The 26,002-nt window shown below is 41.9% G+C and overlaps 1 protein-coding gene and 1 long non-coding RNA gene across 3 annotated transcripts in view; both read left to right on the top strand.

The window, feature by feature from the left end:
* The window catches only part of LOC138958296 (uncharacterized), a 41,899-nt gene that overhangs the window by 5,203 nt on the left and 10,694 nt on the right, over nucleotides 1-26,002 (top strand). The window contains exons 2-4 of one of the 2 annotated variants that reach the window (XM_070329405.1): nucleotides 13,183-13,458; nucleotides 15,396-15,560; nucleotides 17,373-17,597. In XM_070329405.1, the coding sequence (XP_070185506.1) occupies nucleotides 13,183-13,458; nucleotides 15,396-15,560; nucleotides 17,373-17,597 (666 nt within the window). The remainder of the gene's footprint in view (nucleotides 1-13,182; nucleotides 13,459-15,395; nucleotides 15,561-17,372; nucleotides 17,598-26,002) is intronic. The other variant, XM_070329406.1, reaches the window with a different exon arrangement.
* Nucleotides 23,183-25,696, top strand: LOC138958295 (uncharacterized). The gene is made up of 2 exons (XR_011453365.1): nucleotides 23,183-23,748; nucleotides 24,283-25,696. It is a non-coding gene; the product is annotated as an uncharacterized lncRNA (long non-coding RNA).

The following is a 26,002-nucleotide window of genomic DNA, read 5'->3' as shown; positions in this document are numbered from 1 at the left end:
TTCGTCGGGAGAAGAATTATGGGCAAGTGTCAAACATTAGATCTACAAAGTGTCAAACGTTACGTATAGATCTACACCTTACCCTGAACAGACAGTACAATATTTTCTCAACTTTACGGCTCGTCGTCTCCATGATTTTAATCGAATCGGTGACCGGAAACGCCAAAGAAGCAAAGCTAGTGGTTTCCACGCTTTTGAAAAAAATACTCGCGAAACTTCTTTGTGAAAATTGCAAAAATAACAAAATGTGTCAAACGTTACTTTCGGACATTAAACTCCATCGATTCTTTTTAGCTGCTAGATACAATAACTTCGCAAATTCTGACTCAAATGCAACACACTGCTTTTATTTCCTCGAACACGAAACTATCGTTTTCATCCAAAATGGCGGCCATTCAAAGCACCAAGACCGGCGAAAATCGAATCTGTAAACAAGTTGGTCTGCGGACATGAGGCCTTCGAAAATAACCGGGTATTTACTGGGCGAGGTTTTCGGTAAATTCTGGTTCTAATTACGATTGTTGCACATTCTACTAAGAGTTGCATGCTTAGACTGTATGAAATACGCTGATTAAAACCGATAAAGTGATGCAGACCATGAAAAATCGAAAATTTCCCGAGGACACCAAAATGTCCAAAATTTTTCGGGGCCGTTTCTGGTGTATGTTTAAAACATTTTATTTTTTATTTAACATTCACAACAACAACAGGCTTCAAAACATTAAAAAAAGCATTCATCAAACTCCCTTTTTCAAAGCACAATACATGTAAACATGTTGGGGTAATCCAGTTAATTACACTTGCTTTCCAAAAATACATGGGTCCGAAATGGCACCTTTTGGCAAAGGCTCATATACATAATAATAATAATAATAATTGTCAGTAAGTACTGGTGTCACATGACTGATGTGAACCAGTTGATTGGCTAATGGCGATGCGCTAAAACTGTTAGCAAGACACTCTGTCCATGTGCGAGAACTGTGAAGCGCCTCGTGGATAAATTCAGGGTTATGTCCTTTATTGTTATCTGCGAGACTACCAGTGTTCCTGAATTTATCCACGAGGCGCTTCACAGTTCTCGCACATGGACAGTGTGTGCCAGGGAACTCTCTCCGAAAAGCGCGCTGGGCGAGAACCACAGAATTGGTAGCAAAGTAAAGTTCAACGATTTTGGTCCTTTCCTCTACTGGAATGCGATCCATTCAGGCTTTAAAATAATTCTAAGATGCTTGTCTCAAATTCTATCTGAAACAGAAAAGAAAATATCACTTTACAGAAAAAATATTAACAAATTAAATGTGGACACTTTTTATGGCCCACCCTGTATATATATGTCACGTCAGATGAAAGGGTGAATCCAAGGTTTCTAGCTGATGGTGAGAAAAGAATGTCGGTGTTGCCTATAGTGAATATATATATATACATGTATATATACGTACAATTTTAGAGAATGGAAACTTAGTTAAATTTGGAGTACAGAAAAACCTGTCTGATAAGGCATACAACCCCCCCCCCCCCCCTCAATTTTAAGACCCTTGTTTACACCTTGCACTTTTCTATACCTATTAGGCCAAAAAAGAAAATAGGTCTGTTTACGGTAACATAGGGTGAAAAAATAGGGTCGGTAGGTCGGCTTTTTTTTTTTCTCCATTTTTTTCCTTTTTTTTTCTCTCCTCTCTATGATGTTTCACAGTTCATTTCTTCTCATCAATCCCTGTTTTTGCCCAACATAACTATGAACAGTACTTTGAGCTTACCTCCCTTCTGTCGTCTGCTGTTTGAGCGCAAACAGCTCTATTTTGGATGCGTTTTTTTTTTCTTTTTTCAGACGATCCAAAAAAAAGATTAGGGTCGGGCCTAAAAACTAGGGTCGGTCGGGTTACCGTAAACAGACCTCTTTATATTTAGTCAAGTTTTGACTAAATATTTTAACATCGAGGGGGAATCGAAACGAGGGTCGTGGTGTATGTGTGTGTGTATGTGTGTGTGTATGTGTGTGTGTGTGCGTGTAGAGCGATTCAGACCAAACTACTGGACCGATCTTTATGAAATTTGACATGAGAGTTCCTGGGATTGATATCCCCATACGTTTTTTTCATTTTTTTGATAAATGTCTTTGATGACGTCATATCCGGCTTTTCGTGAAAGTTGAGGCGGCACTGTCACGCCCTCATTTTTCAACCAAATTGGTTGAAATTTTGGTCAAGTAATCTTCGACGAAGCCCGGGGTTCGGTAGTGCATTTCAGCTTGGTGGCTTAAAAATTAATTAATGACTTTGGTCATTAAAAATCGGAAAATTGTAAAAAAAAATAAAAATTTATAAAACGATCCAAATTTACGTTTATCTTATTCTCCATCATTTGCTGATTCCAAAAACATATAAATATGTTATATTCGGATTAAAAACAAGCTCTGAAAATTAAATATATAAAAATTATTATCAAAATTAAATTGTCCAAATCAATTTAAAAACACTTTCATCTTATTCCTTGTCGGTTCCTGATTCCAAAAACATATAGATGTGATATGGTTGGATTAAAAACACGCTCAGAAAGTTAAAACAAAGAGAGGTACAGAAAAGCGTGCTATCCTTCTTAGCGCAACTACTATACTACCCCGCTCTTCTTGTCAATTTCACTGCCTTTGCCGTGAGCGGTGGACTGACGATGCTACGAGTATACTGTCTTGCTGAAAAATGGCAGCTACTTGACTAAATATTGTATTTTCGCCTTACGCGACTTGTTTTTTTTTGGCCTTACCACGTAAGCAGTTCCATGAAAACTGCATGAATCCACATGAAGCTTAGCACTCACACTGTATTATACCCCTTATCACTATTCAATTTCAAGAAGTCTACCACTGATGAAACGAGGAAAAATACAGACAAAATCTTTCTTGAATTTAGTAAAACTAATTATCCGGAAACATTCCTTTTCTAACAGGGTTGCACCATCATGGAACACACACTGTCTGATGTTGTTAAAAATGCACAAACTATTAACACTTTCAAAAATTTGCTGGACATACAAAAACTTATGACTGAGTCACTTTATTTGTACGATAATTGATATTGAGTAAATACGACTTTGAGCATGTTAATGATTGACCTGCAACAAATTTGATAATGAGATGGGACGCGAAAAAAAGCCGTGAGGCTTATGAAAACCAATCCAGTCCCTAACCACTAATACTACTGCAACTACTGGGCTGACTGGGCAATGTTCTGTATTTAGTTAAATATGCAGCTGGAAAGCCTACTAAAATCATTATTAAAACGGTGTGTACACCTGTAGGTGAGCGATGATGATGGTGACCAATAATGGCGCTTGCATTTTCAAGACCCATTTTTCTCAGATTTTTGGAGGTCTTAAAAGGGGGATTCCACTGTACCGGCTTCTACTTTCTGAGTTATTGCTTGAAGATGAAGATAATGGATGCCAATGTCAAAATGTTTGTGTGAGTATTGAAAGATCTGTAAATGAGAGATACAGGAATGTCCAAGATGGTGCAGGAAAGTTCCTTACAGTGGCCACTGCACGTTTTGGGCTCACCTCAACAAAGAGTCTTAGTGATCATCAGCAGTGTTGGATTGGCTGACACGTATGCAAAGGTTCTTGTTGACGGTTCAGCATTTCAATGTCCCGGCTCTTCTCTTGGCGTTAGGATTCGATCAAGCCGTATTACCTGTTATCCCCCCCCTCCCCCTTCCTCACCTTCTGCTTTACGAAGATGGATTATGACTTGTAAGGTTACTTTGAAAGTTTTAGTGCTTAACAAAAGATCAGTGCATATTTATAATTGTAATATGTATTAAATTCATAATTGGAGGTTGATTCTTGTGCCAATTGCTATTTGAGGTGAAGGTTACTTTTTCACTCAGCTTGTGCCTAAACCACATAAAGGCCCGCTCCGCCTCGTAAAAACTGTTTGCCTCATCGTCTCAGATCTGGCCCGGCTTCAACATGGGAAAAGACCATCCCTCCACTTGGTCACATGGCAAAAATCAACACCCTGACTGCTTGTTGTGGCGAGTTTGAATTTGTTGATGAATTAATTTCTGAGAAAGTGCCTTTCTCAAAGTCAAGTCTTTAAAAACAAATCGAATTTGCGCAGAGATCAGGCTGTTCATTCTTGGTACGTACAACTTGAGGGATGTTCTTATTCCATGTAAAAAAGCCTCACAAGATATGAGACAGTGAGGAGAAGTGTACTTTTCACGAGGGAGTGGGCCTTTAAGGCCAAAAAAAAATAGGTCTGTTTACGGTAACATAGGCCAAAAAAAATAGGGTCGGTAGGTCGGGATTTTTTTTTTCTCCAAAAAACCATATTTTTACGTTATTTTGCACAAAAAACCCCAATTTTTTTTTTCCCAAATGCCAAAAAAAAGTCTAGGGTCGCGCGAAAAAATAGGGTCGGTCGGGTTACCGTAAACAGACTATTTATTTTTTTGGCCTAATACAAGCCTAGTGAGTCCATCCCCAGGTTTTCTCTCCCAACTTGCGTCAAAAGCTGGCAAGCCCGCTATACTCTGTTGTTTGGATGTTGCACCCACTGATGTAAACACAATGAAATGTCACACTGACTTCTCAGAATTCGTCTAGTAGTAGAGCACAGATATCCATACAATGACCTTGACCATTGTAACATACTTTTGAATCATTGTGATTTTCTGGTGCTCCAGAAGTGGAACTGCCCTTTGAAGACAATCAAGTCTCAAAAAAGAGGTTAAAATGGAGGTAAATTTACAGAGGTTATGAACAGGGAATTTCAGAAAGCAGAAATATCTTTGGGGGGGGGGGGGGGGGGGGGGGGTGGTAGTACACAGGGTCTTTAAAGTTAGATGGGGTTTCCAAGGTTTATATGAAACGAATTTCTACTGGATCATTTATTTATGATCGGGAAACAAACACCTATATTAATATTAATGAGAGAGTTATTGGTAATGATTGTGGCAGTCAAACAGTCCCCATATTTTTCACAGCCATAGAAACTTATGTGTAACACATTTTGCCTGCAGCAGACTAAACAAAATGATGACAAGTCGATTTCTCTGGCCTCATAATTAAATCAAAAATTAAATCAACAGAAGATAAAAACAAAGAAAATAGGGGTGAGAGACTGGCGGTTTTGTCTGGCACTGCCCCAAACTTGCGCTGACAGTTGACTGACTAAGATGAAAACGAAGAGAGACGTAGTCTACAGCTGGCACTGTCCCAAAACTCTGGCCGACGATTGACTAAGACTTGGTAGGTGAGTCACTGGCGATTTTGCCATCGCCACACATTTGACGCCGCCATGCACCACCACCACCAACGGCGCTGACGCAGCAGCAGTGGAAACAGGGAGGTAAAAGCTTGGCATCACGGGCCGATCACTTGGAATGGATCCATATATATTGGTTTGGGCCAGTGCCATGACAATCTACAGGAAAATCAGGCGTTGGCTGGGGTCGCTGTTGTTGAGTTTGTGTGCGAATAGCACGGCATTTTTTATGTTATAGTAGTAAATGCACGTAGCTTGAAATCTCAAGGCTGTGTTTATGTTATTAGTCTGTGGTTTGGGTTTAGAGTTTCAAGATTTGTCATTGCGAGAGAACGCGACGAGACGTGAGAATGATGAGTTTTCCTGGGTTTGGGCCAAACACTTGATGGATTATCTGTTTGTGGAGTTTTTACGAGTGGGCGTGACTCACTGAGACTTCGATTGTTGTCTTGTAATGCATGTAAGAGGAGAGAGAGAGGCAGAGCGAGACAAATAGAGAGAGAGAGAGAGAGGACAAGACAAGACATTCTTTATGAACGAGGGTATTGGCATTAACAAACATGTGCTTTTTTACATCCAGCCCTCGCCTATGAGAGGGACTGATCTAATACTAATAAGTTTTATAAATGAGAGACAGGAAGGTCAGACAGGTCGAGAGACAGACAGATGGAGAGACACAGAGAGACGGAGATCCATTAGTATTGAGGGTAGTTGTATTGGCCAATTAATGGTATTCGCAGTTTTCGGTTCTCTATCAATCGGTCCTCGCGGGTTCTCAGGGAAAACTCTTATGGTGAATCGGAGACCTTGTTAATACGAATACGAATACGAATACGAATACTTTATTATCTCATACAGAGAAATTTCAGTGTGGTGCACATTAAAAGACAAAACAAATAATAAGACAACAGATAAAAATACCATACGAAGCATACTACACTCGCGCACGCATATGTACACTAACAGGAATAGTAACATGATTCCAAATAGGTTAAAAGTTTAACGCTAAAAACTATCATTATCACAGGACTAGATATCTCATTGAACAATATTTATCACAGGACTAGTCATTCGAGGGTTATCACATTCATTCATCACAGAAATCAGTGCATATGTTCACCGGTACACATACTAGTTTTAATTAACTTAGGTATTTAAAAAGCCAATTGACTTTGGAATAAAACTGTTCTTAGTTCTGAGCGTGCGGAATCAGGGAGTGCGGAGGCGACGTCCTGAGGGCAGGACCTCAAAGTGGTGAGCGAGCACTGTTAATTGCATCGTGAATTAATTGAAAAATAACATAAATGTTGACAAATGATGGACATACAGTATTAACAACTAGATTGTAGTTAGCATATAATATATATTGCACACACATCCACTGGCGCCTGCATCGTGATGTGATTGGGGGGGGGGGGGGGTGGCTTGCGGGAGGCTAAAAACATAAATTGCCACAGAATGTTGGGGATGAAGGAGGGTGTATACTTATGATAAGAACTCAAACGATGATGTTAAAATACACACTGAGAAAAACAACCGCCCCAGGGGTTGCAAAGAGGTTAACGCTGATCCTTGCTAACGATAAACAAGCGCGCGTGGGCAGGATTATACAAACAACCGTTATGCAGCTTGGTGTTGCAGAGTGAAGCAAGAATGTCAAGCTTCCCATTTTGTATGCAGGGCAACATATGCAGGCAGCAGCTATTGATAAGGTTTTAGCGAGTATAATATTCCCACCGGGACGGAGTTGATCATTTTGTGAATAGTTTAGTGTCATTGCTGGGTTTTGGTTTGACATTGAAAAATGCATAGGTCATTTGCGCTGTCAATACAAATAGTCAGGGATGAGGCTTTAAATTATGCACGAGGCAGCTGGTGCAAACAGTAAGACGTACATACACGTGATATATATACACAAAAAAAAGTTAAAAAGCTTGTGGGGCAGGGTGGAGAGAATTCTAAGTCAAAGAGAGTATGAATACTCACAAACACTATTATGTGTTGGTTTATTTTCGAAGCCAACCTTCGACCTGTAGGGAAAGCATTGTGAAATGGAGGAGAAAACGTAATATCAAACACACGTTTCGGACTCAAAGCGAGAGACAGAGGGAGGGAGGGAGGGAGGGAGAGAGAGAGGAGTGTATACTCTTGTCACAATGACTGAATGCCTTTCCTTGTTTGTTTCGTGGTAACACCACTTTGACAAGTCCACTACTGGTACATTGCGAACACTCTCTTCGTGACGTTTGAGAATTTGCGGCTGAATGACTGAAAAAGTAGTTGTTGTTTCTAGTAGAAATGATGGGTTCGGAAAACGGTAGAAGACTCGAACTTCAGGTCTTTTTTGTCTTACGTACGGCCTTCGTTGTGTATGTCACAGGCAACCTTCTGAATAGTGTTTGGGTGTGTCTGTGAAGACCGAAGAGTGAACTAGCTAGACTAAAAAATCTCTTTGTGTCGCTTTTGCAAGCTTACATGATGATTTTTAGCTTTTGGTCCCTGGAGTCAAAATATTTACAAAAAACCACAATGGTGTCTGATGGGTGTAGAGTTTGCAGTAGCCTGCGACGGAAGTGTCACTGTCGGATACATGTACAAATTCCACGCGAGGCGTTGACGAACACCATTGTCAATTTACGAAATGAATAAATGATATAGAAAAAAAAATCCCTCGGTGCTCAAGAAGGGAGATTCTCTTGTACCATGTTAACATTAGCAGATTTAGAACATAATGTGTGTATGCATGTTTGGGATGAAAAAGAATGACCGGATTATAGATTGTGAACCGGCTTCTCTCTCCACACAAACTGTCTGTCACGTATGACTTCTGACCCTGGCCCAAGACGAACACAAAATAATTGGAATTTCCTCGGTGCAGGCGCTGTAAATATGTCCAGAGTTGTATGGCTATGTACACAGAGATGAGGTAGGCATTGGGGTTGAAGAGAACATCAAATATTCATAATCTCTTTTTCTACCCCTCCAAAACAGAAGATTGAAGAAAGCCACGGTTTTCACGGTAAACCTTTAAATAATGTAAATCATATTAGCCGATGCTGGAGCGACTAGGGAGTGGTGCCAATTTGAGGGGAGACATGTTGGTAGGTCTGTGCGAGAGTGCCACTCTGGGGTGGTTTACTTGCAGATGTTATGCTAGTTTGGGCCCATACCAGATTCTGGCTACAGGCAGATATGCGGGTGTGACGTTTTCATCTTTCGCCGTGTTGATATTTCGCTTCTCGGCCTCGTTGATCTAGTATAAACTCTACACTGAACAAAAAAACACCCTTCGATAGTACTGATGAGCGACCTTGTGTACCTTACATTCATGGGGCCAAATTTGTCCAATCAATTTGTTTTATTTAACTTAGAAATTTGATTCATCCTAAAATGTTTTCCTTCTTACTCAAGGGACGTAACCACTCAGTACACGTTTTCGAAGAATTCGATTTTGGGGGTGAAATCTATTAACATTTACCACCAATTTTCTTCACATGCAAGAAACTGACATGCTTTTCGTCCATAAATAATTTCACTTCTACCCCCCGCGGGTTAGTCGGAAGAATTTACCCGATGCTCCCCAGCATGTCGTAAGAGGCGACTAACGGATTCTGTTTCTCCTTTTACCCTTGTTAAGTGTTTCTTGTATAGAATATAGTCAATTTTTGGAAAGATTTTAGTCAAGCAGTATGTAAGAAATGTTAAGTCCTTTGTACTGGAAACTTGCATTCTCCCAGTAAGGTATTACATTGTACTACGTTGCAAGCCCCTGGTACTACGTTGCAAGCCCCTGGAGCAAATTTTTGATTAGTGCTTTTGTGAACAAGAAACAATTGACAAGTGGCTCCATCCCCTCTCCCCCCTTTCCCCGTCGCGATATAACCTTCGTGGTTGAAAACGACGTTAAACACCAAATAAAGAAATTAAAGAAAGAATTTCACTTCTTAATTTTACCAGGAAACAACATTTCAGTCTTGAGTATATGTCGAGGGGGAAATATGTACACAGACGAAAGATGAAATCGTGACATGGTTAGGTAAGATGACAACGTCATTTCCCCATCGACTCTGAAATAGCAGTAGTCGTACATTTATGGCAAGAATATAGAGGTTGTGATGAAAACGACCGAGTGTTACACCAGCAGTCTGAGAAAAGAAAAAGGAGGCCAGTTTTGTCTCGGTTCCGCACTCGATATTCGATCGTTCTCTCCGCAACCTCTGTACTATTTCTGGTTTTATACGCAGCGGGCCCATCCCAGATTGGTTGTCTGAAGCCATGTGGTCCCGGTTATTGGGGTGTCTGAAGCCATGTGGTACCGGTTATTGGGGTGTCTGAAGTCATGTGGTACCGGTTATTGAGGGTGTCTGAAGCCATGTGGTACCGGTTATTGGGGGTGTCTGAAGCCATGTGGTACCGGTTATTGGGGTGTCGGAAGCCATGTGGTACCGGTTATTGGGGTGTCTGAAGCCATGTGGTACCGGTTATTGGGGTGTCTGAAGCCATGTGGTACCGGTTATTGGGGTGTGAAAGAAACAGGCCAACCTGAAGGCCTGTACACACACAGTCAATGAATATGTTCAGTGTACGTTGACAGCTGAGAAACCTTGGCCTTCCTTGTGCACGTGAACAACGGCTGCTTGGAAGGTCACGAACATGACAGAGTTGCGTGGGTGGAGACTAGAGTGTGTACCACCTGCTTCCGTCTTTCAGAAGAAGTCAGTGTGGTTTACCCCAAAACTATGACGGCTTACTAGTGCCAAAACCTCATAATTGTAATTATCAAGGGAAAATGAGTAATTTTCCCTTGAAAATTACCATTTTCACGTGTTTATTACCAATTTTCCCCGGGAAAATTACTAATTTTCCCGGAATAATTACTAACTTTCACCTGTTAATTACTAATTTTTAGTTTTGGCTCACTTCCTGACGGATTGCTAGTGCCAAAACTAAAAATTAGTAATTTTCCCGTGAAAATGAGTAACTAACAGGTGAAAACAGTAACTGACAGCGTTAATTAGTAATTATCACGTGATAATGGGTAACCCCAGGTTTTGGCACTAGTTTTCCCTAAATGGCGGGGTAAAAACGGTCATGCACGTAAAATTCCACTCGTACAAAAACACGAGTGTACGTGGGAGTCTAAGCCCATGAACAAAGAAGAAGAAGAAGAAGAAGGCACTAGTAAGCCGTCATAGGGCTTACTAGTGCCAAAACCTCATAATTGTAATTATCATGGGGAAATTAGTAATTTTCTCTTGATAATTACCATTTTCACGTGTTAATTACTAATTTTCCCGGGAAAATTACTAACTTTCACCTGTTAATTAGCCTACTAATCTTTAGTTTTGGCTCACTTCCTGACGGATTGCTAGTGCCAAAACTAAAAATTAGTCATTTTCCCCGTGAAAATTGCTTTATCCCGTGAACATGAGTAACTAACGAGTGAAAACAGTAACTGACAGCGTTAATTAGTAATTATCACGTGATAATGGGTAACCCCAGGTTTTGGCTCTAGTAAGCCGTCATACAAAACCCCACGCATGGAACTTCTTTAGGTTCTCGACCCGTTAGGAATGTTATGCTTCTGTGCGTTCCAATCTCCTCTTTGGCAGTCAAATCAGTTGATTTACTTTCATACATTGGCCACAGCTCTCTCTCTCTCTCTCTCTCTCTCTCTCTCTCTCTCTCTCTCTCTCTCTCTCTCTCTCTCTCTCTCTCTCTCTCTCTCTCTCTCTCTCACACACACTCTCTCCCTCTCTCATATATACTCTCACTCTCTCTCTCTCTCTCTCTCTCTCTCTCTCTCTCTCTCTCCCTCTCATATATACTCTCAGACTCTCTCTCTCTCTCTCGCTCACTTTCTCTCTCTCTCTCGCTCTCTCTCTCTCTCTCTCTCTCTCTCTAGCTCACTCTCTCTCTCTCTCTCGCTCCCTCTCTCTCTCGCTCCCTCTCTCTCTCGCTCACTCTCTCGCTCTCTCTCTCTCTCGCTCACTCTCTCTCTCTCTCTCGCTCTCGCTCTCTATCTCTCTCTCTCTCTCTCGCTCACTCTCTCTCTCCTCTCTCTCTCTCTCTCTCTCTCCCTCTCTCTCTCTCTCTCCTCTCTCTCTCTCTCTAGTCTCTCTCTCTCTCTCTCTCTCTCTCTCTCTCTCTCTCGCGCGCGCGCACATACACATTCACACTCACAGTTGAAAAATACGAAAAGAAACAATTGAAGATAGTATTATAATTTGCGAGTTGTCCGGGGGAAAATAAGATAAAAGAATACGGTTATTCTTCCAGGCAGCGTCACTTGATTTTGCCACGGAACCAGTTCACACAGTCACCTAGAAAAACTGAAGTGGGTCCCATGACCGCGTTGCAGCTACTGCCGCTACCATCACGCTATGGTCAATAGTTTTTCGGCCAAGCTGATTCCGTTAAAAGACCTTTGTTAAACTGTATCACTATATATTATGAATACAATAGAACCAGCCTCGAAAAATTCCCCCAAAAATCGTGTGTTTGAAAAGGAGGGCGTCTGCATGGGGGTAAGTTGACATGGGTTTCGAACAGAAAGTCCCAGGAAGCAAATCGTAGACACGGGGGTCTTCAACGTGGGGGGACAGGGGGGTGGTGGTGGCACTGCGTACTTCTTCTTCTTCTTCTGCGTTCGTGGGCTGAAACTCCCACGTACACTCGTGTTTTTGCACGTTTATGACCGTTTTTACCCCGCCATTTAGGCAGCCATACGCTGCTTTCGGAGGCCGGATCACCGTGTACAACAAAGGTCCCACAGTATGAGGCCAGACATGTCAGCGCTGTCTCCGAACGGCGAATGCTACCCTCTTTTTAACAAGAAAGGTCGAGCGACGTTTCGACAGAGGCCGCTTTCAGTCCAAACTGCGCAGTAACCCTTTTCAACTTTTGTACCATGTTTGGTGTCTAGCCATCCATTGGTACAGGGGCAGTGGGACGGTGCATTACGATGAAGGCTGGTAGAACTATCCCTGTGTTTGACATGCGGGGCAGTCTAGATGTCTTGGCGCATGTGACTTGATTGACTGTGACACAGGAAGTGCAAGAGGTCATGGGTGGAAGTGCTCGCGGACTTATAATAATGCTTACATCGTCAAACATACCAACGAATACGCACAGACAATGACACAATGCGGGAGCTGAAACCGCTTTTGTTAGTGCACAAATTTATAAAACAATAACTGCAAAGTACTGGATGTTCTGTTTCTTCTGGTTAAAATCTACATAGCAATATCCCACACTGAATGTATTTTGAAAAGTTCACTCTTCTTACACTTACAGTTTGTGACATCACTTCCAAAGGATTACTCCAGGAGTATGCTACATGTATATGATTTTAGTGTCAAACTGCCAATTAAATTCAGGGAAAAAAATGCCCACTGGATACACGACACATTCGGCCTGTTAATGTTTGGGTATTTGTTTAAAAGATGCTCTCACTTGTGGTGTAAAAGCCTGCACAGATTTGCAATGGTTGACATAATCATTCATGCGTGATGGAATGTATGCCTAAAAGACATACGATATGGAGTAAAATAAACCAAGACATCTCTTTTTCACATTTTATCGGTTCTTCTGTATCTCTCCGGAGGAAATGACCTGGAATTCCGAGAACAAAGTATGTCTCGGTGACTTCAACATATCAGCAGTGCAAAATTAATGGTAAGGTCACTGCCAGGCTGTGCATGTACCAGTATCTCTTATACAGGGGAACCCTCCTTTTTGAGACCCCCCCCCCCCCAATTTAAGACTCCCCCCCCCCTTTTAAGACCCTGTATTTTCTGTTCAATACATGTACCTCTGTAAATGAACCTCCTTTAAGACCTGATTTTCTCAGACTTCCAGAGGTCTTTAAAGGGGGGTTCCACTGTTTTGAAATAATTTTGGTCGGTCTTGTGTTTCAGGCGCATCCACGGAGGGCTGTCCCGAAATTGTGCTGCGCAGTGAGCACTACGCCACGGTGCACAACAAGACGTGCTACCTCTTCGTCAACAGAGAGCGCTACTGGCAGCAGGCTCGCAGTGACTGCTGGAACCTGGGGGGAGAGATGCTGTCCATCGAAAACAAGAAAACCATGGACTTTATTCGCACCACGCTCAGCTCCAGACAGCTGCGTTGGACGAAGGAGGGGGTGTGGCTCGGTGCCCGATACAGTGGGGGACGCTGGCGGTGGACCTCAAGTGAGTGCCTCGTACAATGGGACCTGTGGATGGGGTGTGGCTGGGGGAGCTATATAGCGGGTTATGCTGGCGGTGGACCTCAGGTGAGTGCCTCGTACAGTGGGACCTGTGGATGGGGTGTGGCTGGGGGCACGGTACAGCGGGGGACGGTGGCGGTGGACCTCAGGTGAGTGCCTCGTACAGTGGGACAGGTGGCTGGGGTGTGGCACGGTACAGTGGGGGACGCTGGCGGTGAACCTCAGGTGAGTGCCTCATACAGTGGGACCTGTGGCTGGGGTGTGGCTGGGGGGCAAAGTACAGTGGGGGATGCTGGCTGTGGATCTCAGGTGAGTGCCTCATACAGTGGGACCTGTGGATGGGGTGAGGCTGGGGGCACGGTACAGTGGGGGAAGGTGGCGGTGGACCTCAGGTGAGTGCCTCATACAGTGGGACCTGTGGATGGGGTGTGGCTGGGGGTCACCGTACAGTGGGGGATAGTGGCGGTGGACCTCAGGTGAGTGCCTCGATCAGTGGAACCTGCCCTGGTGACCGCCTCTTGATAACCACCACCTGCCCATTACGACAACCCAAAATTATCCCCGACAACTTTTGTTTTATATACAGTCGAACCTGCCCTTGCGGCCACCTCTTGATAGCTGTCACCTGCCCACTATCACCACCCAAAGGTATCCCGAAAACTTTTTTGACTCACATGCGAAGCAAAAGTGAGTCTATGTACTCACCCGAGTCGTCCGTCCGTCCGTCCGGAAAACTTTAACGTTGGATATTTCTTGGACACTATTCAGTCTATCAGTACCAAATTTGGCAAGATGGTGTATGATGACAAGGCCCCAAAAAACATACATAGCATCTTGACCTTGCTTCAAGGTCAAGGTCGCAGGGGCCATAAATGTTGCCTAAAAACAGCTATTTTTCCCATTTTTCCCATTTTCTCTGAAGTTTTTGAGATTCAATACCTCACCTATATATGATATATAGGGCAAAGTAAGCCCCATCTTTTGATACCAGTTTGGTTTACCTTGCTTCAAGGTCAAGGTCACAGGAGCTCTTCAAAGTTGGATTGTATACATATTTTGAAGTGACCTTGACCCTGAACTATGGAAGATAACTGTTTCAAACTTAAAAATTATGTGGGACACATATTATGCTTTCATCATGAGACACATTTGGTCACATATGATCAAGGTCAAGGTCACTTTAACCCTTATGAAATGTGACCAAAATAAGGTAGTGAACCACTAAAAGTGACCATATCTCTTGGTAGAAAGAGCCAATAAGCACCATTGTACTTCCTATGTCTTGAATTAACAGCTTTGTGTTGCATGACCTTGGATGACCTTGACCTTGGGTCAAGGTCACATGTATTTTGGTAGGAAAAATGTGTAAAGCAGTTCTTAGTGTATGATGTCATCGCTAGGTTTAGTTATTTGACCTTGACCCTGAAGGTCAAGGTCATGTAAAGGTCAAGGTCAAGCATGTGAGTCGTATGGGCTTTGCCCTTCTTGTTTTTAATTAAATATAGTTCACCTTTTGCTCAGCGACAACTTGTCTATAACGACTACTTTTCGTTGCTCTGAGAAAATCAGGACTTCAAAAGGAGGGAGTATTAAGATTGGGGTATATTTACAGAAGCTATGAACAAGAAATCTGAGAAAGCAAGGTCTGAAATAGGAGAACGTCTAAATTGGAGGTTCTTAAAAGGGGGGTTCTTCCCCCGAAAGTCAAGTATGGATGCCTAAATGGTGGGGTAAAAACGGTCATACACACGTAAAATCCCACTTGTGCAAAAAGCATGAGTATTCAAGAGAGTTTCAGTCCTTGAGCGCAGAAGAAGAAGAAGAAAGGGGGGGGGGGGGGGGGGGGTTCTACTGTAGAAGTTGGCAGCCGGCAGTTTAGTTTTCCATGTCTAACACATCCTCCTCTTGCTGTCATGGCAGACGAGAAGGTGGGCTACTCCAACTGGTCGCCTGGCGAGCCGAGCAAGTTGCTGGGCATTTTCTCTGTGGAGGACTGTGCCTTGATGCGGCGGAGCGACAACTGGGGTTGGCACGACTACGTCTGTGGCTCCCTCAAGTTCCACTACAACTACATCTGTCAGTTCCGTGAGTACTTTTGAGTAGTATATGATTTCATTTCGTTTTCCTGGGCTGAGGTGCATGAAGCAAATCTGGGTGCCACCCAAATTCACCCAAATGGGGGGTACCCAGCCGCCGGGTCGGATTGGTTGAAATTGATATTTGTTTTTCCCTGAAACCGGCGTATGGCTGCCTGAATGGCGGTGTAAAAATGGTCATACACGTTAAAGTGTTATTTAGAATAAATAAAATTTAAACTTCGTTTTACTGTGCCTGAGGTGGGTACCACCAGCCACTGCCCCTCGCTCAATGAAACGTTTGTTTATTCTGCACGCTTTTTATGTTACCTTATGTGAGTTGTCAGTATATATATATATATATATGACTGTCCAGCAGTCGACCAGGCTAGCCAGTCACTTGCAAAAATACCTGTGCCCGCGTCGCGCGCCGTTGGCCGATTTGGCGTTCCATAGGTTTTTGGGTCTCTTCGGAAATCAACTTGTTTTGTGATGAAGCTCATTTTCATGCTGCCAAGCAGCTCACCAGGGAATGTGTTGTTGTAAACAGTGACCCCTTGTCTTTGTGAATTGTTATACCAATAGTTACCTTTTGTAAAACTTGCCCACGTGAATTCACGTCCAAGTTCTTTTCGGTAGGTAAGGAGCTCAGTCCTCGCCCCTTTTTGTTTGGGTGCTAGTTTTAAATTAAATTTTAAACCCCAAGTGTTCTTAAATTATAATGTTATTTTTGTCCCTTGCAATCGGTTTTTGTCACCCAAAAGGAACTTCTTGTGACGTGAATTTTATGGTTGTTGTGTGTTGTGTGTGTGTGTGTGTGTGTGTGTGTGTGTGTGTGTGTGTGTGTTATGGTTTTATGTGTGCGTGTGTGTGTGAGCATGCTTGGTTGCGAAAAAGTACTAGTTTAAGTGTTATTTAGAATAAATAAAATGTAAACTTTGTTTTACTGTGCCTGGTACCACCAGCCACTGCCCCTTGCTCAATGAAGCGTGCGTTTATTCTGCATGCTTTTTATGTTACCTTATGTGAGTTGATGTCAGTATATACATGTACATGACTGTCCAGCAGTCGACCAGGCTAGCCGGTCACTTGCAAAAATACCTGCGCCCGCGCAGCAGCAGCGCTTTTCGCTCTTTCTGCCTCTGCCCCTTCCACCCTTATTTTTTTTATTTTTTTTGCTTTCTGAGTCAATTGTACAAGGCTTCCACAGCCCATAGAAAAAAACAATAGTTTCACAAATCATCTATTGCTCTAGTCCCTGTTAGCTTGACATTTCATCCATTTTACTCACTGTTTCCCACCCTCTGCAAATGTTTGTCTGGTGTTTACGTTTCCTGCTGGTGCTGTGGCTGCAGAGGAAAGTGTGTGTGCAAACTTTGTCATTTCCTTCATTCTGTAAATATATTTGTATGCTGTGGAAAGGTCTCTTTGCCACTGAGCCAAAGTGGTATGGTTGTTTTGCGGGCTGTGAAACTGCAGCATTACATTCAGCTGGGCAGCCATGTTAGATCATAAATGCATTGTGTATTCATATTACAGTGGAACCCCCCTTTTAAGACCTCCACAAAATCTGAGAAAACAGGACTGTTCTGAGCGTCCTGAATGGGGGTACATTTACAGAGGTTGTGAACAGAAAACGGGGCGTTGAAAGAGGTTCCACTGTAGTGCATAGTTGATTTTTAATATATACTTGTTTGGTGTTCAAATCTGTCTTTTATTTATTTTGTCCACAGTAACTTTGACATTTTGTTTTTGCCTTTACTGAAAGATACAGCTGTTGATCAGAAGACTTATCAGTGAACGTCTGCCTTTTACTTTCTAGCTGTAAGAGACACGACCACTACCTCTACTACCACCACAACAACAGCAAAAAGTAGCACCACCCCAGGGTATAAAGTTGGGTGGATATCAGGAAGACCCTATCTGATCCCTAACGGCTACCAGTCGGACCAGGCCATCGACCTTAGGGGTCAAGAGATTCACTCCATGGTCTTAGATCATAGCGCTAAGGGTGGGGTACCCAACCACCCCTTCAAACAGCAGACAGGTTGGTGGCACCGCTGGAACCGTTTTTGCTGAGGATGCTGTGGAATGGTGCATGATAGTGGTGCTGTGTTTCATGCTGAGGAAGCTGTGGTTTCGTGGAATGCTTGTCAATAACTTAGTGTTTTGTGTGTTGAGTTGTTTTTCACCAAGGAATGGTCTGAGGTGCATGATAGTGGTGCTGTGTTTTCATGCTGAGGAAGCTGTGGTTTCGTGGAATGCTTGTCAATAACTTAGTGTTTTGTGTGATGAGTTGTTTTTCACCAAGGAATGGTCTGAGGTGCATGGTGATGATGCTGTGTTTTCATGCTGAGGAAGCTGTGGTTTCATGGAATGCTTGTCCATAACTGGTCTTGGTTTTGTTTTGTGTGTGGAGTCCTTTTTTTACAAAGCAATGATCTTGAGGTGCATGACAATGATGCCGTGTTTTTATGGAATAGTTTTCAGCGGTTATTGTTGTTGTTGCTTTGTGTGTGGAGTCCTTTTTTGACGAAGAAATGATCTTGAGGTGCATGACGATGATGCCCTGTTTTTATGGAATAGTCGTCAGTAGTTGGTTTTGGTGTTGTTGCTTTTGTGTGTTGTCATTTTTGATGGAGGAAGGCTCCTTGCGATGCATGCTGATTGTGCAGTGAGATTCCGTTGCTTGGTGGTTTGCCGCTCGTAATGATTCAGTTCTTGTCACAACAGAAAACACCATTCTTGGAATGCATCTTTGATTTGTTTTGCTGTTCACTGACCGAATTGATTTTTTTTGTTTTCAGGTAAAAGTTTCCATGTACAGTCCCAGTCAGCACACGATATCGGGTCGATATCGGTCCGATATCGGATTTGACCGGATATCTCGGACCAAGATATCCGATATCGGTCCGATATCGGTCCGATATTGGATTCCAAGTTTGCTCATCAGATTAACGTTAAATTAATGTTAACTTTTTACGTTAATTAAGTTAACATTAATTTAATGTTAATCTGATGAGCAAACTTGGAATCCGATATCGGACCGATATCGGATTCCAAGTTTGCTCATCAGATTAACATTAAATTAATGTTAACTTTTTACGTTAATTAAGTTAACATTAATTCAATGTTAATCTGATGAGCAAACTTGGAATCCGATATCGGACCGATATCGGATTCCAAGTTTGCTCATCAGATTAACATTAAATTAATGTTAACTTTTTACTTTAATTAAGTTAACATTAATTTAATGTTAATCTGATGAGCAAACTTGGAATCCGATATCGGACCGATATCGGACCGATATCGGATATAACGTTAAATTAAAGTTAATTTTGTTTACGGCTAATGTCAGTTTTACCAAATAAAAAGCATAATATAATGGTTAGATTAACGTTATTTAAACATGTGTTTTTTTACGTTGAGTGCGAAAATAAAAAGAACCAAAATAAAACTATAATTAAATTTTTTATTGAGATTTTTTTTTTTTTCCTCAGACCAAGATATTCTGATATCGGTCCGATATTGGATTCCAAGTTTTCACATCATCGCCAATACAATCCCATCCATCACACCAATATGGGCACGATATCAGACCAATATCGGATACGATATCGGGTCGATATCGGACCGATATTGGATTCCGACATTGGGCCAATAAAGTTGACGTTAATTTAACGTTAATCTGATGAGCAAACTTGGAATCCAATATCCGACGGATATCAGGCAGATATCGGATATCTTGGTCCGAGATATCCAGCCAGCTCCCCGATATCGGACCGATATCGGACCGATATCGGGATACGATATCGGGTCCCGATATCAGATTTCAAATCGGGTCGATATAGGATTACGACATTGGGCCAATATTGGATATAGGTCCGATACAAAGAACCAAAATAAAACTATAATTAAACTTTTTATTAGAATTTTTTTTCTCCCTCAGACCAAGATATCCCATATCTGCCCGATATCGGTCCGATATTGGATTCCAAGTTTGCTCATGAGATAAACGTTTAGTTTTTACGTTAATTTAACGTTAAATTAACATCAAATTAACGTTCATTAAAACAAAACCATAATATAAAGTTAAATTAAAGTTAATTTTCGTTTACGGCTAATGTCAATTTTACCAAATAAAAAGCACAATATAATGGTTAGATTCAAGTTATTCAAACGTGTGTTTTTTATGTTGAGTGCAAACATAAAAAGAACCACACATAAAAACGGTCATACACGTAAAATTCCACTCGTGCAAAAACACGAGTGTACGTGGGAGTTTCATCCCACGAATCCAGAAGAAGAAGAAGAAGGAAGTGTGCATGCTAACATGAAACAAAACAAAAGACAAATAAATAAAACCATTAGAAATATGTTGTGAGAATATGTTCTAAACATTTATTCATCATTTCCATGATATATATACTGTACATTTAAAAAAAACACACACCATAAAACCATGATAAAAATGTCGGAAGTTGAATCAGTTCTAAAGTTTCTGGAAGTGAGTTTGGATACATGTATCCCACTTTTAGGTTTTGTACCTAGAAATTTACCAATTCTATTCCATCTTTTGGGTTTAAAAAAAATAGTCTTCGCACAGCTAGGTATCTTGTACATGTATCCGAATGATGCCAGAGACACAAGGAAAGATGAGGTTATTTGCAACACCACCAGCAGAGGAAGAAGTCATTCACTTTGCAGCAGCAGATAAAAAGAATTGTTGAATTTGAAGCAGGAGCAGACACAGAAGTTGTTGAATTTGTAGCGTCATCTGCAGACAAAGAAGTTGTTGAATTTGCAGCAGACGATATACTTGTTAAACCTGCAGCAGCAAACGAAGAAGTCATTCACTTTGCAGCAGCACCAGACAACAAGAATTGTTGAATTCGAAGCAGGAGCAGACAGAGAAGTTGTTAATGTTGAGTTTGCAGCAGACGATATATACTTGTTAAATCTGCAGCACCAGCCTTGGAAAAAGTTGTTGATACAGCAGTCCCTCTCATGAACGGACATCCTTGGGCCATAGCAAAACTGTCCGTACATTGCAGGTGTCCGGTCACGGGAGGGGTGACCATGCACACCACCCCCTCCGCCATACATTCACACAGAGACACACAAACAACAGGATTGAATCTATGCTAATCACTTCTTGTGGCTACTAAACAATAACAATAAACTCCTAATACTTATAATAATAATAATACTAATAATAATAATTGTATGAAAAGTGTTGAAAAGAAGAGATAAAATAAATCCTCAAGGCAGTGAACACACTCACCATGCACTGACATACGAAAGCAGCCACACAAACACAGCACAGAGGAGCGTGTGATGCTTTGAAAGAATAAGCTTGAAAACCAGTTTGAAGAAATAGCAGCAGATAGAGCTGCATGTCATAGTCATGTAATTTATTTTCTTCTTGTCTGGCTTTATTGACTGCATGCCGATCATGTGGCATAGCAGTGACTTTTCACTCTTCAGTCGGAAATACACAGTACACAACACAGCTCCCACTCTCCCTCACTAATGCCTACCCCAAGCCGTGACAACTGATGCTTGGAAATTGTGTGGAAGAGTACACCTCTCTATTTCTCTCCAATGCTCTTCCTGCTGACATGTAGTGTCACCGGACACCCCACAGAGTTTAGCCAGCTACCCCTCCACCCCCCCCCCCCCTCCCTCTCTCTCACTCACTCCAGCCATGTACTGTTTGGGGCTGTGACCAGAGAGGCCAGCTGCACTGTTCACTCAGAGCAAAACCAGTTGACTGTGTCGTAACTTTTGACAAAGCAAGACAACTGAAGGGTTCACAGATTAGGCAACCGACTCACTGGTCAAGGCTGAGGGGAAACAAGAGTATCTTGTCAATGAAAGAGGTTACACACAGACACACGATGCTGAGAACTGTGGCCGGGTTTTCACTCTCTTTCGCTCAGGACCTTCATCGACTGTACATGTGGTTTCTGTTGTTTACGTCCAACAGACAAGAATAAAGAGCACAGTGCAGTTTCATGTTGGCATCTTCGCATGTACTCCACTCCTGACCAAAACTACCCCCCCCCTCTCTCCTGATGGGTACACGTGCACTCAAGTTATCAGTGACTGTCATCACGCCATTGCGGCTGTGATCTTTGTACCAAGAGCCGGACTGCTCTGTTATCGACTTTGTTGTGGTGAACATTTGACGATGGTCTGTCCGTACATTGGAGGTATGACCTGCTGTTGGGACCGAAAATGAGTGTCCGTGTCCACGTTTTGCAGGTGTCCGTTTAAGGGGGGGCAAATATAGAAGGAAAACACTCCGTGCCGAGCAAATGTGTCCGTACATGTCAGGTGTCCGCTCACGCCGGGGGCCGTACATTGCAGGGACTGCTGTACAACCAGTGCAGACGATGGCATGTCTGCAATAGGAGACTTTGAAGATCTGCTCCAAATGCTATGACATCTGCAAAGACAGAGAATGCAACAATCTTAAAACATAAAGAATTCATTGTGATTTGAGAACTTCAGTGTAAACACTATAATTATGTCTTCTTTGTTAATGCTCTTTGCTAAATATAGAACTGAAGGTAAATAAGGTTTACATTGTCTTTGCATTATGCCAATATTTGTTGAATTTACTTGTGTATATATATGCTAACTTTGATAGCATTCTTCTGTGTTTGAATGAAATGCTCTTAGTCAATGCTGCCTGGCATGGATAACAACCCCCCCCCCTCCCCCCAACACACACAGAACACCTTCCCGAAGTTTTTTCCAAGACTAAGTAAGAGTAAGACAATAATATGTCAGTTGGACCTGGACTAAAAATATGTATAGGTCCAGATGTCCCGGCTACAACAAATTGTTCTGTCAGAAGACCTCTTATAGTTCTTTATGTCGAAATTGATGTGATGGTCGACCAGCCAAGATTTAGAACAATGCGTCATAAGCATGTATTAATGACCCCAGACCGAAGCCTGACAACAACACTGCCTTCTCTCATAAATGATTTTCAGTTATAAATATAATATGACTGCTGGAACATTCATCAAGCGTTAACGTGGATTTTACCTGCAAACACACACACACACACACACACACACATACACACACACACTTACTTGGCCTCAAAAGCCAGAATGTCACTTGTCAGGGTTGTAACTTGTAGTTTACATCCCTGTCAGTGTGAATGCTTTCTGGTATCCTCATGGTATTTTCCTCCCACCCTGCAATGAAAGCATTGATGTGTGAGTTGCATTACAGTAGAGAACAGTGGTCAATCAAAACTTGTTTTAAGTGTCTTTGAAAAGACGATTTTCGAAAATAACTCTCTGAGATCTCTTATAAATGTTACTGTACAGTAATGAATTAGACCAGAAGCTGTGAGATTGAACAAATGTGTGAAAATGTGTGGCAATTATCAGATTGACAGAGAGAAATAAAATATCAGAGAGAGAGAGAGAGAGAGAGAGAGAGAGAGAGAGAGAGAGAGAGAGACAGACAGACAGACAGACAGACAGACAGGGAGAGAGAAACAGACAGGGAGAGAGAAACAGACAGAGAGACTGAAACTGAGAAAGACAGACAGAGCAAGAAACTAGAAAGACAGAAGGCAGGAAAGAAAGAGAAAGAGAGATAAATTCACCTTTCCAATCGTTATGCATGATATTGGTGACTCGTATCAAAAATAAGTCAACAATCACAATGCCAACGGATTCTGAACTTATGAATATGATTATGAATTTACAACACAAGTCACACAGTGAAGTAACATTACCTGAAAGTTCCATTTGCCATTCACTCAGCGTCATAAGATCTGCATTGTGTAGTCCTGATATATGCTGAAGTGCAGCATGTTATCTTATATCAGCAGACACACTGGCTTTGAAGTTGCAGGAGTGTTAAAAACGGTAAAAATACAGTACACACTTTCTTGAGTTCGATTCGACAGAGAAAAGTCCGAGAGTAATGTCCCTTGGCGATCACGGGAGGTCACTCAGAATTACTTGTCCGGCAGTTACTGAGTAAACAAATGGCGAAATGCGTTGGGAAGATTGAAAACAGGCAGTTGCTAGAGCACTATGTTATACAACATCAGAAACGATCCTGACTGGACAGTCCAATACTAAGACAGAAGGAGGAAGACAGAACTGGACTGGTTTCAAGAGTGTTCCAAACAGTCGATCATCATGCATCACGTAAAACGTTGAGTGAGTATCGCCTATGCCTATGAACTTGGAAGATAGTTTTGCTAATTATTGAGACTTGATGTATTTTTTTCTCTTGGAATATATGAGACTAAACAGTGTGTTTGTTTCTTAGGTGTGTGTGTGTCACTGTGTGTGTTTGTGTCACTGTGTGTGTTTAGGTGGTTGCTGATTTTCTTTATTGTTGTTGTAAAAATAAAATGGTGATTTTAACTAAGAATCCTTTTATGGTTCTGTTGTGCATAATAAACAGTTTTTATTCTTTCAGATTTATAAAAATACCTCTACACACACACACACACACACACACACACACACACACACACACACACACACACACACACACACACACACATTGAATGTAGACAAATAAATCTGCCAGTGATGGAAGAAATGGTGAAGAACAAATGAAAGGTGAGGGAGGTTTTGCAGACAGCATGTCTCCTTATGAAAGCACAAACATGTTCATACAATGTCAACATTTTATATGATCATCTTGTTGCGTCATACTCATAACGGTTAATCTTTTTACTGCAGCTGGCCGTGAGGAAGCGCCATATTCAAACCGACAACAAGCAATTCGAACAGGTGCTTGCGAAGTGGTTGACAGGATTGTCGGATCGTCTACATGGTGGGAGGATGTCGAAGATCAACACAGAAAACGAGGACGAGGACTAAGATGAAGATGGTAAATAAAATTAGTGCTAATGTGCTGACAGCCAGCAAGGAACACGCCTCTCGGATTCACTCTCTCTTCATTTTGTGTTATTTTGCCTCTACATGATATAATGCCTCTACATATATATATGATATAATGCCTCTGCAAGGATTCCCTAGGCCTGCTGTTTTGGAACAAATGCTATGTGCAATTATGTCGGAGAATGGGCTGACATCGTTCAATACCGACTGTTGTGGCGACTGAACAATGGCGATACTGCGTTTTTGATGTTCGACAAAGGCGGCCATGAAAAAGTGCGTCGGTGGTGCTACGTTGTGTGTCTCCAACTTTCAATCGCAGCTGACAGTGTCAGATTCAGGCTGTATGGTGCGGAGTGATGTTGTTGCGAGTGACGCTGATAGGCGGAAGGTGACAGACGATGCCAGATATGAAGGAGACAAAGAACATCAATGGTCTAACCTAGCTGATATGTTTCAGAGGATGAGCGAGGAAAGCACCGTGAGGATAAAAGAGATGGTCTGAACATTTCCCGTTCCCCACCCTTGTGAAGAATTGGAGCGTAACAATCATTTGTTTTGATTATCATGACTGGACAGAACCGTTGCGTGACCAGTCCGTTGTTTGTTGCAAATCGAAAGACTTATTTAGTTATAATTGATTTCATAACTGGTTATCCGTTTGCGACAATTTTCCCGTCTCCTTTGTGTTAATTTGATTCATGCGTTTTGTGAAGTTATTGTTATTTCCTTATTCCAAGGGGGCTATCGCCTTATGGAATTAAATACTTTGACTTTGATGGGTCACATGAATCGTGACACTCCATAATTATTCGGTGGGGACCCATTGGTTAGTGGTCTGCTCTGCAATGCTGTGAGTCATGGGTTCAAGCCCGTCCTTTAGCAGCAGAGTGGATGACATTTCAGTGGATGAGTTATCTTATCACAAGGTCAGTTATTAATTGTATTAACTGTTGAATTTTAATTGATAGTTGTAATTTGTTTATGTTGCATTGGTAACTTATGTGTTTTCAATGATACAGTTGGTTATTAAATTATTCTCATTCTGCCTTTGACTCACTTTCATTTGTACTTGTGTGACAATGTTTATTGACTCACTTTCATTTGTACTTGTGTGACAATGTTTATCAACTACTTCATCTTATCATTTCTGTCTCCTTTTAAATTTTCTTCTGTTCTTGGGCCAGAAATCTAATATTTACGGATTACAGCAAGTTTTAGTGCAGGTCAAAGACGAACAAGTGCGAAAGCAATTGCCAAGCATGAAGCATGTTTTCATTAGTCAAGAAGTAAAGTCAGAGGTTCAAAGATGATCAGATAATTAATGCCAACTATTCGCTGGTTTTGCTTCATCGACTCTGCGGGCAGCTTCCAGGAAACCAAAGTTTTCAGGTTCCGGGGGAAGTATGGTTGCAAAGCTGAAACTTAAAGGAATTGACGGAAGGGCACCACCAGGGCACCATAGAAGGGCACCATCCTTATCGGTTCCCGATATCGGTCCATTATTGGTTCCCGATGTTAGGCCGATATCAATTCTCTATATCGTACCGATATCGGACCA

This window comes from Littorina saxatilis, linkage group LG2, assembly GCF_037325665.1.
Source record: "Littorina saxatilis isolate snail1 linkage group LG2, US_GU_Lsax_2.0, whole genome shotgun sequence".
NCBI lineage: Eukaryota > Metazoa > Mollusca > Gastropoda > Littorinimorpha > Littorinidae > Littorina > Littorina saxatilis.
The sequence above is the reverse complement of the archived record's forward strand: the minus strand, read 5'-3'. Positions and strand labels throughout refer to the sequence as shown.